This window comes from Tauraco erythrolophus, chromosome 12 (assembly GCF_009769465.1).
Source record: "Tauraco erythrolophus isolate bTauEry1 chromosome 12, bTauEry1.pri, whole genome shotgun sequence".
Taxonomy (NCBI): domain Eukaryota; kingdom Metazoa; phylum Chordata; class Aves; order Musophagiformes; family Musophagidae; genus Tauraco; species Tauraco erythrolophus.
Genome location: NC_141476.1, coordinates 17273969 through 17292207, shown reverse-complemented (window position 1 = coordinate 17292207; position 18239 = coordinate 17273969). Strand labels below are relative to the sequence as shown.

Here is an 18239-nt window from a genome sequence, read left to right as displayed (position 1 = left end):
AAGAAGCTGCAGATCCTCAGTTTCCATGACTCAGCTCTATTTCTGGACCAGTACAAACTTGCTATAGTAGAATTTACTATTTTCTTCTTTCATCTTGCTGTGTATTTTCATACTTTACAATAGACTCTATGAACACAGTATGTGCTGCTGAACTGCCATATGGTATCCTGAAACACAAGATAAGCTTGAATAAAGACAAGGCCAAAAGAAAACTGTTAAATTACACTTTATTTGTATTGACAAAATAGGCAAAAGAAAGACTTTCTTTGTTCAGAGATACAAATTCATTATTTGCTGACAAAATGCTCATATACCCATGTTGGGTATTTCCACTTTCAAGACAATACTGAGTGGATCTTTAACAAGCAATTCTTCTTTATCCTTTAGGATAAGGAAAAAGAATGCCCAGGAAACTAATTTCATATGGAAATATGTCACCTGCTTGTGGCTCAATTTTTACTGCTATGTTCATGATAGACAGCAAATAATTACATTTGGCCTCAAAGAAAAACATATGTAAAAGTGTAAGATCATTAAATAATAAGCATTAGCAGCATACCCAAAATACTTCTTGTACAAAGAACATTGCACTTGAACATACACAAGCATTTACCCTTATTTACACATTAGAATTTGTTTAGAACAGCAAGACTGATATATACAGAAAAACAGCAGAAACCTCAACAGCCCTAGACAACAGCACATCTAGTGTTGACTCCTTAATTTTTCCATACAGTTTCCCAGGATGACTCATGATTTTTTTCACTATATACTATTGCATAAAAAATAGACTTTACAAGAAGTTCAGTCCCATTAACACTTTGGAATATTTCTATGTACTATTAAATGCTCACTGCACTAGGGAGCAAGGGAGTCCAGGTCAGCTCCTTATTAAAAATCAGAACTTGACAGGCGCTCTCTCTTTGAACACTGTGCTTTACCTTATAATAGACACCGAAATCACTTAGCTGTGCAATTATTACCCAGTGAGTTCCAAAGGCAGCTCCCTACCACACAGGATCTCCCACTGTCTTGCAAGCAACGAAATTAATTTCTCCCTGCTTTCTGCACTTGGGATAAAGATGTACCACTGGATCTCTCTGCTCCTGCTGCCTTCTTGCTTGCCATTTCCCTTTGGGGCACTATCAGTTTCTCCAAAGTGATCCAGTGTTAAATTCTGCATCAGATCCTGATTCTGAACATCATCAAACACAAACGTAAGGGCCTGTGGATAGGTCTGATACCCCATAAGTACTCTATCTAAATCCCGGATTCGTCTTCCATCTGTAAGCTGATACTTATCTCTCTTTGGTGGTTCCTTAGCAAATTCAGGTAGTGGGTAACTGATATAATCTTCATCAAAGAGGAATAAATCAGAGCTGGTTAATATAAGTGTTTTAGGTTGAAGTGAACTAGTGTTTTGGGCAGATCCTTCAACATGATTTACTTGAAATGCCAACACATACAAAAGGATGTTGAGGGACTGAAGATTCAAACCATCCATCTTCTCTGCCACTAGAAAAGCAAGGTCCCCAATTTCCTCTTCATTTGGATAAATAAATTTTACTCTGCTAGAGTGAATCAGTTCATAATTCTCCATTTTTCCTGAAAAAAACATATCATAATACTTCCATTTAGTATTATACAATACTTAATGCATTAGGATAAGCAATAACCTTTGACAGCTGCAGCTGGAAGAATTCCAAGTTTTGTATCTATTCATATATGGTTTTACTTATATATAACAATACTGGAATAATTTTATTTGGATTGCGGATCTCTACTGGAGCCTCTGTTGCATTACCAACACACTTTTCTGCAAATTTCTAACCACATAACTAGTTCAGGGTGATGGCAGAAGAGGTAGGAGGAAATACTGCTGGATTCTCACATTGGAGGTTATCCACCTCCCTACCAGCTGACCTCCTCTGCCTCCTTCCCTCTCCCCAGTTCTGAACTCACTAAAAGCATTATTAGATCGCTAAACACAAAATTCCTGCTTCTTTTAAGCAGAGAGAAAAGGCAGAAATTAAAACAAGAAAGACTATGCACGAATTGCTTTCAGATCTCTACTCAATGAGCACATTCCTCTGCTCCATGCTACTTTCTGGAACAGCAGGAGGTGACACTGCAGTCCCTTACACCCTGTAAGTTAAGTGCTGAAACGCAACATAGCAAAGCTTGAAGAAAGCATGCCTGCTTTTTTCACATAAATCAATGGGTCTAATAAAAAGATTATGACTTCTCAAACCTTGCACTTTCTGGGCTCCCACAGCTTCTCCTTAAAACAGTAACAACAACAATCATTCTTCAGGAAAATGTCATTTTATTTCCTACCTTCAACTAGCTTCAATCTGATACTGGAATTAAACCTAACACACCTTAAAATAGTCTAGTTTTCACTTTGCTACATTCTCACAGAATAACAGGATTCTTTTATTTGACCAAGCAAGGAAAAATGTAACCTCCAGACTTTGTTACCTTCACTGTTTATTAATGACTTACAAGACTTTATAGGTTAGGCTGAAACTTGCAGTAGGAGCTACGCTAGTACGTGCACCAAAATCCTGTACAGGAAGTGCTGTTTCTGCTGGACTCAAGAAGCCATCACTAACTTCACACGTGCAAGACTTTATATTTAACCGTTCTGTTAAGATAAGGCACATGTAAGGTAATGAAAGTCAGGGAGTTTAGGTTAAAGTGTCAAATAGGAGACAATTAACACAAATTTCTCTCAAGAGTTTTTCATCAGTACACTTTAGATGACACACTGATGCCTAAATAACTCATGACATGTAGAAATGACCATTTACCTGTGTTTTTACTCCCAAATTCAGAGTAGAAGTCTTTATCTACTGGTTCAGGTGAAGGTGTGCGTGCAAGCAATGACAGAACTGCCATCAGCTGCTGTATGAAGGTGTGAGTGTTGTAACTATCTCTTGTCAGGCAGGTGACTATATGATCTGCAGAGTGTCCTGAAGAGAAGACAGAATATAAGCCATTCACACATGTATGTGGCATTATAATTTCTTCAACCAACACGCAACTGTCACCAAAACCAGATTTATTGCAAGGATTATTTCTCCTGAAAACATGCATCATTATTCTGAAAGCTTTCAAATCCTCAGAAGAGGACAGAACCTTTACAAATCCCTCAAAATACGCAAAATTAATTTCTCTTGATTTAAAATATGATGTATGCTTACAATTTAACTCTTCAACTGTTGCTGTACAGGTTCAACCTTATCTTATTAAGTTTTACAGGAAAACTACCCTTTTCTTTGTGAACTTGTTCTACATAAGGTCACTTTAAAGCATTGCCACAAGGGAGATTCCCCACCTCCCCAGTCGAGGTCCCGACACAGTGAGAAGACATTTTAGAACACAGGAAAGTATGGCTCACATGTAGTGGGACTCTGAGGCAAAGCACCAGCCCAGAAACTTTACTCATGTTATTGCCATTACATTTGAAGTTGACTTCATTACCTTTCATAAACTTTAAGGTCTCATTTTCCATCCTAAAAGTCAATCAGCAACACCACATTTTGCAACACAGGTAGTACCTTGATCTTACTCTTTATTGCCAGTCAAATCCTCAGAATAAAAAGAAAGTCTTTAAAATTTCCCTTTTGATGTGTCATTAAGACTAGAATATTTTTAAAAGCACTTGTGGGACTAATTAATTCATTGATATTAAGCTTCCCAATTACCTCAATTACAAGATGTTGCAAGACAGTATTATCAGCCTACTGGTACAGCACCACCAGTGTTACATTAACTTAATTTCTCTTAAGAAAAAGAGGCAACATAATATACTCTTCCATCTCATTAATAAAATAAAGACAGGAATTCATCTAAGACAAGACTAACAGGCAAAACAGAACTGGAAAAACTTAACACACAAGATGCACTCACCAGTAATTCTGAAGTATTGGTCAAACAGGCCAACATTTACTGACTGCAGGTCATTAAGTTTTAGCACATAACAGCAAGAGAGGTGGAAAGAGCTATTTTTACAATCCAAATTTTCTTTTTTCCAAAAATCTGTCGAAAAAGGAAATAGGATAAAGTCAAAAGAATTATACTTCTTTCCACAAGCGTAACTTTTATATGCAAATCTTACATCACACTTGAAGGAAGAAATTAGGAAGAAGGTGGAAATAGCAGCAAATAATTTCTCAAGCAATAAATACAACCAAATATCCTTGTTAGCAGTGTTTCCTGAAGTAGCCATCACATCTCAGATTTAATTGAATACACACCGTGACCTTCATTACCCTTCACTTACAGTTTTGGTTATGAAAGGACCTTTAGCTGCCCAGGTGATGTTAGGGACTATGAAAAGACATCTGAAAACCATGGACACAAGAGTACATGGAAGGGTCTGTCTGAGAAGCAACCATGACTCAAGACACTGGTTTTTGAACATAAAAGCCTCACACAAGTACTTTGCATACAGCAAACTGTGCCTCTCTCCCTCAACCAGGAGATCCAAGTAAGAGTATCAGCCAAAATCAGTACTTAAACTAAAGACAAACACACAGACAGGGATTAAGTTGGTAACCTTATTAAGGGATCAAAATAGCTACATTACCTGACTGGTGCTCATCAGCATGAATGAAAGAATCATCCAAAAGAAAGTAAATAGCTTTGGTTGAGAGAAGCACACAAGCCATCACTTCCACATTGGGAGTCTTGTAGAACAGAACTGAAGACCACATGAGATGTCTCAACTCTTCATTTTCCACCTAAGATGTAAATTGTATTTCATAAATCACTTGCACACTTTGATATTTCAGACAGTTTCATCATCCTAGAGGTAATTTCAGACTACTAGGAGAACAATTTCAAAATCTGAAGCATCTGAACATATTACAATCAAAGAGCAGAAGTTCACCTCAAAGTTGCTGCATTTAACAGCTTTGAGGTGAACACAATCGTGTTCTACTGAGTGTCTTGTGTTTATGTAAGAAATTATTTTTGTTGTCCAATTATTCACTGTTTTTTGACCAAAACTAGAAAAAATAAAAGCATTGAGTGCACAAAAAAGACTTTCTAGAACAGACACTGCAGACAAAATTTTTGCCAACAGATGAACAGTGCCTCCCAAGCCTCAACAAGTCCACTGAGCCTTCAGATGCTACTGAGGGGTTGGCTTCAAAGATGCTTAAGAGAGGACAGAAGCACAGTTTGCCACTACAGCTGCTGTTCCAACTAGGCATCTTCCCAGCTTCTAGCTTGATGAGCTTCCTGTGAACCCTCAAATGAGTCACCTGCTTTATCAGCTTCTCCAAAGAGAAGCACAACTTATAACTTGTGCTTACTTAAAAGACTGAAAGTGAAGGGAATTTTTAAAATCTCTATTTCTCAATAAGCTTTTCAATTGACATTTGTACTCAGACCACAATGATTTATCACTCAAAAAGCCGCATCATGAATTTAAAGCAAGATTTATACTTCTAAATTTGATGTTCCCCAAACAGAAATTAGGATTTCTATTTTTCAGAAATTAGGTTTGCCTGCTCATGTTTCTGGAGTACCTACAGCCGTGTACATGCTGTGTTGTATTCATGCACTCATATTACACAAAGGAGTCACAACACTTATTTACTGATTCAGCTAGATACCATCACAAAATCATTCCACTCTAGTAATTTTCTTTCCTTTTGCCACTTCAAAGCAAAAAGAGGAACACTCTTTGAGTAACCATATCTGCAAGACATACACTAATATACTCTCCTGTTCTGCATCAAGGATCCTGAAAGCAAAATATGCCTGGCAGGATCCCAATCACTGTAGCAGGGAACTCAAAATGGAGTAACACAACAGGTTTTTATCAAAACACTTCCAGGTTTCGCAGAGCCCAACTCTTGTTTTTAAGTTTGATCAGGAAAGTTCTTTTTTAAATACTGTCTAGTACCGAGAGGCCACAAGGCATCTTTTATACACATGGGCTAGGCACAATACCTCTGCAATGCTGCCATGGAAAAACTCAACTAGGGCATTTCCTTTCAGCCCAGCCACATACTGCAGAGACACAGAAACACGAAGGTGAACAGGAATCTGGTTATCTTCTGTTATCTTCTGCATTAGAAACTCAGATGGATATAAAGATGACAGCGTCAGATGAGGCTTGCAAAAGCTAGAAGACATCCATAAAACACATCATCAAAATTTAAGGAAATACACAGCTCTTCCTCTACAAGAATTAGCACTTCATATTTCATTCAGAAATTAGGAACAGGCATCTTCTATTCTTAATAGTTTACTTTAAATGATTTCTCTTGAGCATAGCTGCCAATCCGCCATGACTTCAGCCTGCAAGCACATGAAATAATTCTCCTTCCATAAGAAAATACATTTTATGTTGCAACAATAAACCAAAACAGAAACAAAAAACCAGTAGACAAGTACAGTCCAGGATAACCATTCACACATACTGCAGACTAGCAAAATGAAAAAGTACTTCATCAATACTACAGGCCAAAAACAACTACAGTGACAACTGTAGCTAGGCCACATTAACTTCAGCACCGTGCAACAGACCTTTTATGAGAATCATTACCTTGCTGACTGACCATGTCTGTCTGCCTCCACAACGTGATTTCTTACAGCATCTGACTTGCTTGAAGCTTTGAAAATAATAATAGTCTTAACATCCTGCAGGAGTGTCCTTAAAAGACTGTAGATTCTTAGGAAGTGGAATTTCTCATGAGGTAGAACGAACACTGCTGTAACAAATTTGTATCCAACGAGCAACTCCAGCACATGCCCATCCAGAAACGAACCCTTCTGCTGGATGGAACCATGAGCCGGATGCAACACAAGTGATGCTAACGGAATCCTACTCAGCCTAAATACACTTCCCAACTCTTCTGTGCCTACCCATTTACCTGGCATTAAGCTGAAATCCACTTTTACTATGTACAAATGCTGAGGTGTTAGAAATATCCAACATGGATGGATCACACAGGGACCCTGGTCAGAAGATTTATACACTGAAGAATAAAGTGCAGAACAGAAAACATTTTTTGACCAGTCTTTCTTATTGCCAGCTGATTCTGGTTGATGCAGGATTTTCTGAACATTGGTTTTATTCCCACAAACAAGATATGTTGGGAAACAACCTTTTATTTCAACGTCATCTGCTGAAATGCAATTCAATTCCATAAGCCAACAGAGAAACTCTTGGAGGTTTGCTTTTCCACAGCACAATGTGGAGCTTGGTAACACTGACGTGTAGTGTTGAGAGCAACACGTATGTAAACAGGAATAAAAGTCTTGAAGATTCTGGGAGTCTGAAACAATAAACAAGTAGTTGTCACTGTTTTTCAGCTTCAGTGTTAAACAGATTTCTGGCAGGAGAAAGCCAAACTCTGTTAGATCAGTATATGGAAAACACAGCGTTAATTTCAAGGCAGAAGGGATGTGCTGGCCATTTCCTCTCAATTCCTGATGAGGAATCTCAAACACAGCTAGCATATCATCAGTCAAAACCAAACAGGAAGCAAACTGCCTGAGTCCTGAGTTCTGAATGTGAATAGAAAAACTCCAGAGAATTTTGATTATGTCAATGCTCTCCATTGCTATACTGTCAGATGATCCAGTATCTGAAGTAGTGCTGAACTCAAAAGTCTGATCTCCTTCATGAAGTCCCATTTCAAAATATCCATCTTCTTTTTCTGTGGTTCTGGAATCATCTGGAGGGCTTCCTTTATTCTCTGTAAAGGAGGGGGGTGATTTCTGCACAGTCTGTACTATCAAGACAGAAAGGTGCTGGATAAAATCTTGGTTTGTGGCAGTGTATGACATACAATTAAAAGGCAAGATGATGGTGTTACACGGGTCAGGCACCAGATAGTGTTCTTCCTCTGAACGATCCAAACTTCAAAAGAGATAAGCCACAGTAAGTACAAACTTGAGTTTAAAAAGCCATAGCTACCTACAATCCACAGTGCTACTTCTCAGAACTTCGAGGTTCACTGTAGTTACAACAGTTAAGTCAGTGTAATTTTGTAAAAAACATCTTCATACTGCACACAGCCATTGATTTTAAAGGCTGGTAGCATGTAATTCTATAGAAAGCAAAACCTAAAATGTTTAACTCATCTTCCATTTCCCAACCCCAATAAGCATATACTTATGAGTTAAAGCACTTTACAATACAGCTATCGCTGGGTTTGAAACTACCAACTGCATTCCAGGGTTCAAAGGCTAAAACCACCTTACACTATGAAATTTATTTTGGTTCAAAAAACACCAGAGGCAGCATACAATCAACAAGACTCTTTTGCTTTAAAGGCCAGGTTTTAAAATGCAGCATCCACTGTTGTTACCCCAAAGCTAAGAAGATTTAAACTAGAAGTTAGATATCTAACTTACCACATATGATGACCACTTCCATACTCTTTGCATGAATCCAATAGAGGGGCAGGTGCCTAAGGAGAAGAAAACATCAGGAAGCTATCAACTACTTACAGCTGCTGTCAGACTTCAGCATACATTAAAAAAAAAAAAAATCAAAGTTAATGTTGGCTCCTGCTTTTTAAAGCTAACCAACTCACTGCAAAGTCCTGACTGTTGTACTCATGGGCAGCTGAACAGATATCCTTTGAGGATCCTGAAACGCTGTTTACTTGAGGTTGGGAATTCCATTAAGGCAGGAAAGAATGAACTCTGCTGTTGACTTCAGAAGAGATCCAGCCTGCGACCCATAGACATTTCAGTACACTAGAAGTTTTCACTGAAGTAGTGTAAAGCAAGGCAAAAAGGTAAAGGAACTTCAAGACCAACTACACTGGTACCAAAGGAAGAGATTCCCCCACGCATTGCTGTCTCATTCCTTGAAGCCATGCACAGCAAGAGTATTTCCAATACAACAAATGAAATCACGATATACAAGTTATCAAACAGCAGCAGCTTGAAGGAGACAAATTAAGGCCATTACCTATCGACAGGGAGAAGGTTATTCCACTCAACTAGCAAGACACTTGCTTTCCAAAAAACTGATAATGTAATAAGATAAGGCAGAAGTCTTACACTCAGTATCTAAGCGACATTAAATGATGTGACAGTAATACTGGGTAAACATCTCAAAGTCATGATACAGTGACAATGGTTCTCTGCAACTCTGGTAAACTTGGATTATGCATTTAGTTTACAAGGTGGGCCAACTCCTTCGCTCAAATTTGGGGCTACCTCCTTTTCTATTACAATAGCTCCGAGAATCAAAAAAACAAACTTTGCTACAGATTACTATGAGAACTGAAGTTTAGTATCAAAAATAAGCTTAAAAAAACAGTTTTAAAAATACCATAAAATAAACAGAAGGATGGCAGTTACCTGATTTTTACGTCTGGAGTCTGGAATTTCAAAGCATCTCTGGGGAACTGTATGGTCTGTAGGAGTCGAACCACTGGATTGCAAAAAACTGCTGGCTAGGACTGTTTCTTCACAAATTATTTCTAGAACAAACAAAGAATTCTTCAAATCACTGAAGTAAAATTAAAATGAATGTCTAACAGTATCTGCCAAACAAGTGAAATTAAAATTGTATAATCAAGATCTGATCATAAATCCTTAAAGCTAAAGGATATCTTCACTTAATAGCCAGAAAAAGACAAAAGCAGTTAGAATTTTAGTCTAATTATAGAAGCGTCTTCAACTGCACTGAAAGTTGCATTCAAGACTGCTAAAGTTCATTTTTCAAGCTAACAATCAATTTAAATCTCAACATCTGGTGTAAGAATTCTTCACATGACTTAGTTTTAACAGAACTAGTCAGTTTTGTTAATATCAACTCTTACTTTTACCAAAACATTGCCAGGCTGGCAAACACACAGCTGAGCACTCTCAGTAAACTTTGTAGCATTCTCTCAAACTTCTGTAGGCTTCAAGTAAACAAGTATCTGTGCAAATCCTTCAACCAGACTCAGAAGGTCTGGCCCCTCAAATGACACTTGAGACAGTTATCTCACCTTATTCAGAACCTTTTTGAAGGGTTCAAAGCTGAATCATCAGTAAAAACTTATGAGTGCATATAAACCAACACTCTCAAGGACATTTGACTTTTTCCTGTTTGATATTCACAGCATTGCACTGACACAATAGAGCAAATCAATTTTCAGTATCACCACTAAGCCAGCCAGCCAGTTCAAGTTATAAACGTGCAAATAAACGGAATTACAGTGTGGCTATGTTTCTGGCTTGAGCACAAACTCCCACATTTATCTTTCTGAATTGATGGTGAAGTTTAATAGATTACATCAAACCATCTCACAGTCAGAGGAAACACAAGAGGTATTTATTACTTGAACAAAATACTGCGTTAGCAAGAAGGAAACTCAAATTGACAGGAAAAACAGAACATGACAGCATTATTTTTGGTTTTGTTTCCTATATAAATATTTAATCTTTTTCCATAAGCTATTTGCCAGTGACATTTAATTTGAATAATATGTTACGGAAACAGATGGTGTCTAGAAAAACTGCAGAGAATACAATTCATAGAAACAGCATATCAGGAAATTAATTCCATTATTCATGACTTAAGGTTTAACAGTGAAACTAATTGTCTAGCATATTTCTATTTTTTAAAACAAATTTCTCAAAATCAGTACTTTGAAAAGTAGCAAATAATCAATTTCTATTGTTAAAACTAAGAAATAGCCTGCCCTAGTCCTCATTTTCCCACTATTTTTATAAAAGTCTTCCCCAAGACTCTAGTAAAGAAACTTTATGGAAAAGGACTACAGTAAATAAACCTTGAATCTTTTACCAGTCTTCCTATAAAACTCAAGTACCTCAGAAAGATCCACATTTTTTTTCTCCCAAGTCTCATTTGCTACTAAACATTTACTGTAATAGAAAGACTACTGACAAATAACTTTTAAACAGTCACAGTGACTGCCAGCATGCATTTTTACAGCTAGTCCTGTATAAAACTGAAATTGTTATATAGACAAACTGCCTCAATCCTCTAACTTAAATGCTTAATATTTTAAAGCAAGCATTGACTTCATTTTGGAAGAACTGGCATTTTACCTGCATATGAAAAGTGATCTTAGAAGGGCTACAAAGGCAGATGAAGTACACGAATAGCAATTAAATTTTTATTTAAGTTGTCTGTTCTTTAATCAAATGCTGTCAGAACAATTTCATTTCTAGAGTGAACTAAGAAACCTCTACTGACTTTGCAGAAATCACAGCAATGGACTTTTTTCAAAGACCAAGCTTTTCAGGCACGTTTCTCTCCCCCATCCACCAATTTATTGGGAAGAATAAGATGTTCCACTCTGAATTGTGGAGAATATAATCCTTGCTCTCTTAAATGGTTAACGTCTTCTGCCACTATTCATATCCTACTGCGCTTTAAGTTTTCAATCAGGCAAAAGCCAAAACCAGTATCTTTATCTCTTCTTCTCACTCACAAATGTATATTCACAAGTCAGTCCTACAGGCTCCTGCAAAAGATGAAAGATACACTATTCTTCCAAGTTCTTAATGCAACAGGCACTCTTATTTGAAACATACAGTAAAAATAATTTTCAGGTAAGGTTAGCAGGTGCTAACAACAGATGTGCTGAAATCACAGGCCCAGTCAGAACATTAATCCCACAACTGTCTTTTACTCATGTCCTTTTTCTGTCTTCCTTCTCGTTTGACAGAAGTGCAGCTCTCACAAAAAAGCAATAAAGGAACAGATGCTGCTGGGGCTCGCACTTTGCAGGCCAGGAACAGGTAAAGCAGCAGTTTTAAGACATGTCTATACAAGCCATGGTTTTCCATTAAGGCATTTATCTAAACTAGAAAAAGATACAGTCCTCTGCTGGTGATTTCTGCAGGACAACACAGTAAAGTCCTGTATCCAAACTTCCACTACAGTTAATTAACACTACAGTGAACAACAGGTCAGTTTTGCTGATTCACATACAGCTTCCACTTTCTAAGCCAACAGTACTGGGTTTTTCTGCTTTGTCTTGATAAGCCCTATATCCATGCACATAATATTCATGTATATCAATGCAGCTTAGAAAAGCAGAACCAAGAGGCTCAGCCCAGCAGCACGATACATACATGATTACCTTGGCTGGAGCTGACAGGACGAGGCAGAGAGGGAGAGGAAGGACGAACAGTAAGAGAAGAACAGTTTGATTTGGAGCTGGCAGCAGTGAGCCTGGAGTCCTCACTGATCTAATAAAGAAAGTACGCAGTGATTAAAGAAAAAACCTAAATACACAGGACACATTTGATCCTGAACTAAAAATAAGTCTACATAAGCCTTCTCAATTTTAGTACAAGGAAAGTTAGTGCCAGCTTTTTTTTTTGAGGTGGGGCCACATCCTCTGAAGTTTCTATTTTCACACTAAGTGGAATTCCACTAAGAACTTATTTACATAAGTCATTCTGATCACTGCCTAATCATTGTATTGACAAAACTAGCAGCAAGTTTCACAAACCACAAGAGAATGGAAACAGGATTTCTACACTGCATGGACAGAACCAGTTCTGATAATAAGTATTACCGAAACAAGACTAACCAACTACACAGCACACAGACACACATAAGAAAAAGAAGATTCAGATTTCTGACTCTATCTCACTGCTAAATATCCACAAGAAGAAAATTTGGGAAAGTCATTTCAGTACTCTGCAACACAAGCAGTAAAATCACAACTCTGCAATAGTTGTATAAGATGTAAAATATGGCCATTAAGGTCAACTGCATAATCATTGTGTACAATATTAAGTCATTTTATCTCTTCCTCCCACTTCTTCTCTCCCAAGCCAGCACAAAAAGGAAGGTCAGATAATTACTGAAATTACATTGAAAACTAAATAAGAAAAAGAGGCAACATTGTAAGCTCATACCACATTAAAGCACAAGATTAAAAACTATAATGCTAAGGAAAATTTATTAGTTCCACTTAGATCCAATTTGTAGAAGTTTTTTGTAAGCTTTTTGTATACAGCACATTCTACTCCTCTCACAGTAAACTCACCTTTTTATCAGAGTTGCTCAGTTTGTATTTCACCTCCTTTGCTTTTTGAATAGCTTTTAGCACTTCCACAGTGTCTAGTTCCTTTTCTGTGGTAACAATGTTATCCAAACAGACCTAAAAAAATGTTAAAACATCTAAAAATATTGATAACAAGGCAGACCTGCATCTTTTTAGTAATGTAATAATCAAAAACCATCTTAGCTTAATGCAAACTATGTGCATCTTTGTAACCATTAGACAAAAACAACTATCACATTAGACTTTGCTCTAACACAACATGAAATTAATGCAAACTCCGAAATGCTCGGTAAGTTTAACATCCTTCTAGGACAACTATGTTTCAGTATTAACATACTGTTAGCCAACAAAGACAGCTTAAACTTGCATTTAGATTCAGGAGCACAGTTGAATAATATTAATATAGTTTCATTCTCTGAAGACCTTTTCCAATGCACACGAAAAACTCGTCAGGTTTTTAGAACATTTGCACTACGTTCCTCATCAGCTTTAAAGAAAGATTTTTTCAAATGCCAGCTTCAAAGGAAGAAGTGCACCACAGCTTACCTCTGAGGCCCTGTCCCCAAACTGAGCAAGTACTTTGGTCCGGTAATCAGGGATGATGCTTAACGGATTGCTGGATAAGACAACCTTTTCTAAGCATGGGAGGTTTCCTATATTTTTTACTTCATCAATCTGAAAGTTTTTGAATAAAAGGATTAATACAGATTGGCTAAATGAAAATGAACATACAGACTGAGCATTTCTTGCATGAATTACACACACACAATAGCCAGGGGGAAAAAAAAAAATCATTACAGCCACTTTTATTTGCAGTTTCACCCACTAAAAGAAATGGCTTGTGATTAAAGCACAATTCAATTTGATGCTGAAAGTCAAGTTACCTGTTCTATTTTGTTGTTGCTCAAATCCAGGTTGACTAATGAGTACAGTTTGTTAAGACCGCACAGCCTTTCCAGCTGGTTTCCTGCCAAATTCAGAGTTTTGATATTTCCTAGTTTTGTGTGAACACCTTCTAGTGATGTAAGCTTGTTGTAGGATAAGTCCAGGTGAACAAGGTTGTAAAGATGCTACAAAAGCACAGAAAATCCATGTCATACGCTAGTTCAGTAAAATTCAATAATATCAAAGACATTGTATTATGGCTTGCTCATTTTTTTGTGCAACTGTTTTCATGCTGGACACTGCCTAGCATGAAAAACACAACATGAAATTTTTCACTACACAGGTTCAAGCTTGTAGAAAGGAAGGTTCCCCAACTGCAGCTTTACTAACCCACAGACACAGCTGGCAGCAAATGAATTTAGTTAAGAACTAAATGTTCCATGTCAATATTAGTAAAGAAAAGAAAACATCTGGAGCAAGCAAGAAATGCACCATTAAAAGACGTTATGAAGGATGAACTATTTGGGCTTAAACTGTTCTCCATGAAGATGAGCAGCAAAATTCTGAAGCAAGAAAGTCCATGTTCCAAGGTCCTGGGTAGTCTAGAAAAAGTTCACCTTCAAAAGCATCATTTACCTGTAAATTTTCTACCAGAGACACTCCATTGTGACTCAAATCCAGGAATTCAATCTTCGGAATTAATTTCTAGAAGAGGAAAAAAGCCTGTGTTAAAGTATTTTAGCTTATAAATCAGGCCACACTTCCTTCACTATCAGCTGACCAACAAGCAAAAGAAAGGTATCATCCAACAGTGTCTCTTCTCAGCTTTTGGTATTACAAAGTGTTCCATATGACCTAGTGCAACAAGAGTCTCGAATCTTGCTCTTAAGAAAACAAAGTCACTCTGAGGAGCACAGTCACGTTTTAATGGGAAACCTGGTTTCTCACTGAAGACAAGCTGCTCCCAGTTTAGCCCCATTAACTACAGATCAAACTCATTAATACGTGTTTCCATCTTATCAAGCAAGCATATCTATGTCACAAACCTGGATAAAGACAACGGTGCCAAAAAACAGAATAAGTTCAGTGATTTGTTTCATTTTTTTATTATATTACCCAAGCACTACGAGGTCACATAAACCTCTCAAAAATGCAATTAACCCAGAAAGCCTTCTATTTTTAGAGGACTCAAGCCTTGAACCTGATGCTGAATTTTGACATCAGTCTATTTGCCTCCACTTTATTTTGGTTGTAATCTCACTAGTGATTTGCCTTGTAGTTATGGCCTGGGCTCAGACCTGACCCCAATTCTACATCATAAAAAAACCTAAATAAGAATGCTGCTCTGAAGTCCATGATCTCTGGTCAAGCTACTGACGTAACTATTTCCTGATTCACAACAGTAGTTCAAGTAAAAAAAACGTATTCATATTTGACACGTTCTTGCGATGAAAGCTAGAGTTTTTTTCTTAAAAACTGATTTACAAAACAATTCTAAAGTACTGACAAAATACTCCAAATTTTGTTTCCACAGTCTTAATACTACTTTGATGTCATGAAGGCTGCCAGTAAGCCACAGGTTTTTAAACATGCAGGAAGCTTCAGCCTTGGTAACACTCCAAAGTTAAGCCCAAGAGGCATTTTGTTCTTTTTAAAAAAAAACACTTTTCTAGGTGGCCTAAGGCTAATGCAAACAGTAAAAGTGTGTTTCAAAAAGTCAGTATTCATGGAAGCATTGCTTACAGAGCACAGAATGACAACTTTTTGTCCTTTAGCAAAGAAAATATCGAGGTAGTAAAAGAAAAAATCTCCTAGCCATTAACTTCGGTAGCTAATCAACAAAGTAAATGCAACTTAAAAGCCTTCAGAAAAAACATACATAAAGCAAACGCAAAACCCCCTGTTGTGTAATGTGCCACAGAAGGTCAGATATAGTTTTTTCACAAATGAAAAAATATCTCTTACCACTGAATCATCAATTTGAGAGATGCTATTGTGACTCATATCCAAAGTCGTTAAAGTTCTCCATGTTGGGATAACTGCTGTCACTGGACAAGTTGAAGTCGCACCCTCTGGCTCCCACTGATCAAACTCGGAGGCCTCAGGCACAAGGATTTCCTATTTAACACAAGCATACTAAAACACCATGCTTAAATCTTCAGCGAAAGCTAATAGTTTGGAAAACAATCCAAACAACCTTACACAAGTAAGGAAGATTTGTAAGCTTTATAATCACCTAGATTAAAGTTGTAGGTCTTAAAATGTGAGCTGACCGGGTCAGAATTATTTTAGATCTACAGGGGAGAGTTCCAATACTGGCAGCTGATCCAAACTGGGGAACGTGGAGGAACAATAGAGGGACTATGAAAGTTATGCTACTGGATACCCCTTGCCAAATCAAAGCCCAGAGAAAAGAGTAAGATATATGCATTCAGTTCTGGATGAATAATAGAAACATACATTCCAAGAAAAGCATCAGAAATATCCCTGTGAAAGAACACATGTAAACACTTCCTCCAGTTATTAAAGTTGAGATTCCAAAAGGTTAGCAAACCCTTTCAGTTCCATGGTTTTAAAAGCAGAACCTGCAACGGGCAGTACAGAAAAGTACATGGTCTCCAAATGGATATTTCCACAATGTGTGTGTTATTTTTGCACATGCTTTGAACACTCACTAGAAGTAGGAACTCACTCTTACCTTCATTGATGTTGCTGAAAATCGAACACTCATTGTGGCCAGGGCATTTCTTGATGAAGTCAGCCCTTTGATAAGCTTTCCCCCACAATGATTGATCTATTTAAAAAAAAAAGTTATGAAGTCAGAAATGCTAGAACAGATAAATACGAGACATGGAAGAGGCAGCTGAAAGGTTCAATAGCAGATTCTCTACCAGTTTGGAAAGTAGTTACAGCACTCCCTTAAAATCTCCTGTCATTATTAGGTCAGAAGCACCAATATTTAGTAAAGCTAAAGCAAGAAATTGGAGACAACTACAGAAAAGTGAAATTCAAACATTTATTTGAACAAAGCTGCTTCTTCATTGACTTTCTACCTGCCCTGTGTATTCAAGGTGAAACTATCCATGCAGTTTAACAGGGCACAGTATTCTACTGTTACCAAAAAGAGGGGTACATCTCAAGCTATGGATTTACCTTTTTATTTAGGTATCATATGTTCTTTATTGTAAACAAGAAAAAACACCTGGGAAGTGAAGATACTAATCTAAGTGTTTAATACACTAGTGAGCTCATTACACAGATTAAGTTTAATATTACAAAGTGTTTTTTCTGTAGCTCAGCTTGGAACACCACCAAAAGTCTGCTACAGCCTCTGTCCAGCAACCAGGTCCTTCTCTGCAGACAGTCACACACATTGTGCAACCACGACAACTTGCATGTTTGCTGCTCTACCAGGGAAATCACACTAAACAGATACAGAGCTCCTGTCACCCTTGAATACATTCTTTCCACATTACCACTGTTAATTCTTGGACAGTGTTTACTACTAGATGAAAATGTCAGTTTGATGCCAGTCAATCCAAAACTTTTTATGAACATACAATTACAAAAGTCTTCAAGACCAAAAACTGTTTTTTCCTCCCCACATTAAGCAAAGCTACACCTGAAACTATCCACACTCTCAGGAAAGGGGAAAATTCAGGCTGAAAGAGTTGGGGCTGTTCAGCCTGGAGAAGAGGAGGCTCCGGGGTGACCTTATAGCGGTCTTCCAGTACCTCAAGGGGGCCTACAAGAAAGATGGGGAGAGGCTGTTCAGGAGGGCCAGTTGTGATAGGACAAGGGGTAATGGTTTTAAAATAGAGGGAGGTAGATTCAGGTTGGATATTAGGAAAAAATTTTTTACCATGAGAGTTGTAGAACACTGGAACAGGTTGCCCAGAGAGGTGGTGGATGCTCCATCCCTGGAGACGTTCAAGGCCCAGTTGGATGAGGCCCTGAGCAACCTGATCTAGTTGGAGATATCCCTGTTCCTTGCAGGGGGGTTGGACTAGATGACCTTTGAAGGTCCCTTCCAGCCCTAACGATTCTATGATTCTATGATTAATACTATTCTGCAACATTCTCTCCGCAATACGTTAGACTCTCTCCCACTCTCAAGCTCGCTGTAGTTTCTTTCCCACATTAGAGTGTCAATAAATCACTGGCTACAGGAATCCACTTCAGGTCTCAACCAACTCAGTCTCTCATATCAATGAGACAATAATGTTCACGTACTAGAAAAGGTACTGCACCCACCAAAAGTGGACAAAGAGTACACGCTGCAGGACAATCGGATATTCTCTCCGGAAAGATATGAAGTGGTCAGGAAAATATTTG

The 18239-nt window shown here is 37.7% G+C and overlaps 1 protein-coding gene across 2 annotated transcripts in view; it reads right to left on the bottom strand.

The window, feature by feature from the left end:
- Nucleotides 1-210: 210 nt before the first annotated feature.
- The window catches only part of NISCH (nischarin), a 32202-nt gene continuing 14173 nt past the window's right edge, over nucleotides 211-18239 (bottom strand). For both annotated transcript variants that reach the window (XM_086618796.1, XM_086618798.1), the window contains 15 exons: nucleotides 16603-16698; nucleotides 15870-16022; nucleotides 14541-14609; nucleotides 13904-14089; nucleotides 13566-13694; nucleotides 13002-13115; nucleotides 12084-12192; nucleotides 9343-9464; nucleotides 8383-8438; nucleotides 6566-7885; nucleotides 5968-6142; nucleotides 4595-4748; nucleotides 3916-4044; nucleotides 2814-2975; nucleotides 211-1605 (listed from right to left, as the gene is read on the bottom strand). In XM_086618796.1, the coding sequence (XP_086474922.1) occupies nucleotides 980-1605; nucleotides 2814-2975; nucleotides 3916-4044; nucleotides 4595-4748; nucleotides 5968-6142; nucleotides 6566-7885; nucleotides 8383-8438; nucleotides 9343-9464; nucleotides 12084-12192; nucleotides 13002-13115; nucleotides 13566-13694; nucleotides 13904-14089; nucleotides 14541-14609; nucleotides 15870-16022; nucleotides 16603-16698 (3600 nt within the window). In that variant the 3' untranslated portion in view covers nucleotides 211-979. The remainder of the gene's footprint in view (nucleotides 1606-2813; nucleotides 2976-3915; nucleotides 4045-4594; nucleotides 4749-5967; nucleotides 6143-6565; nucleotides 7886-8382; nucleotides 8439-9342; nucleotides 9465-12083; nucleotides 12193-13001; nucleotides 13116-13565; nucleotides 13695-13903; nucleotides 14090-14540; nucleotides 14610-15869; nucleotides 16023-16602; nucleotides 16699-18239) is intronic.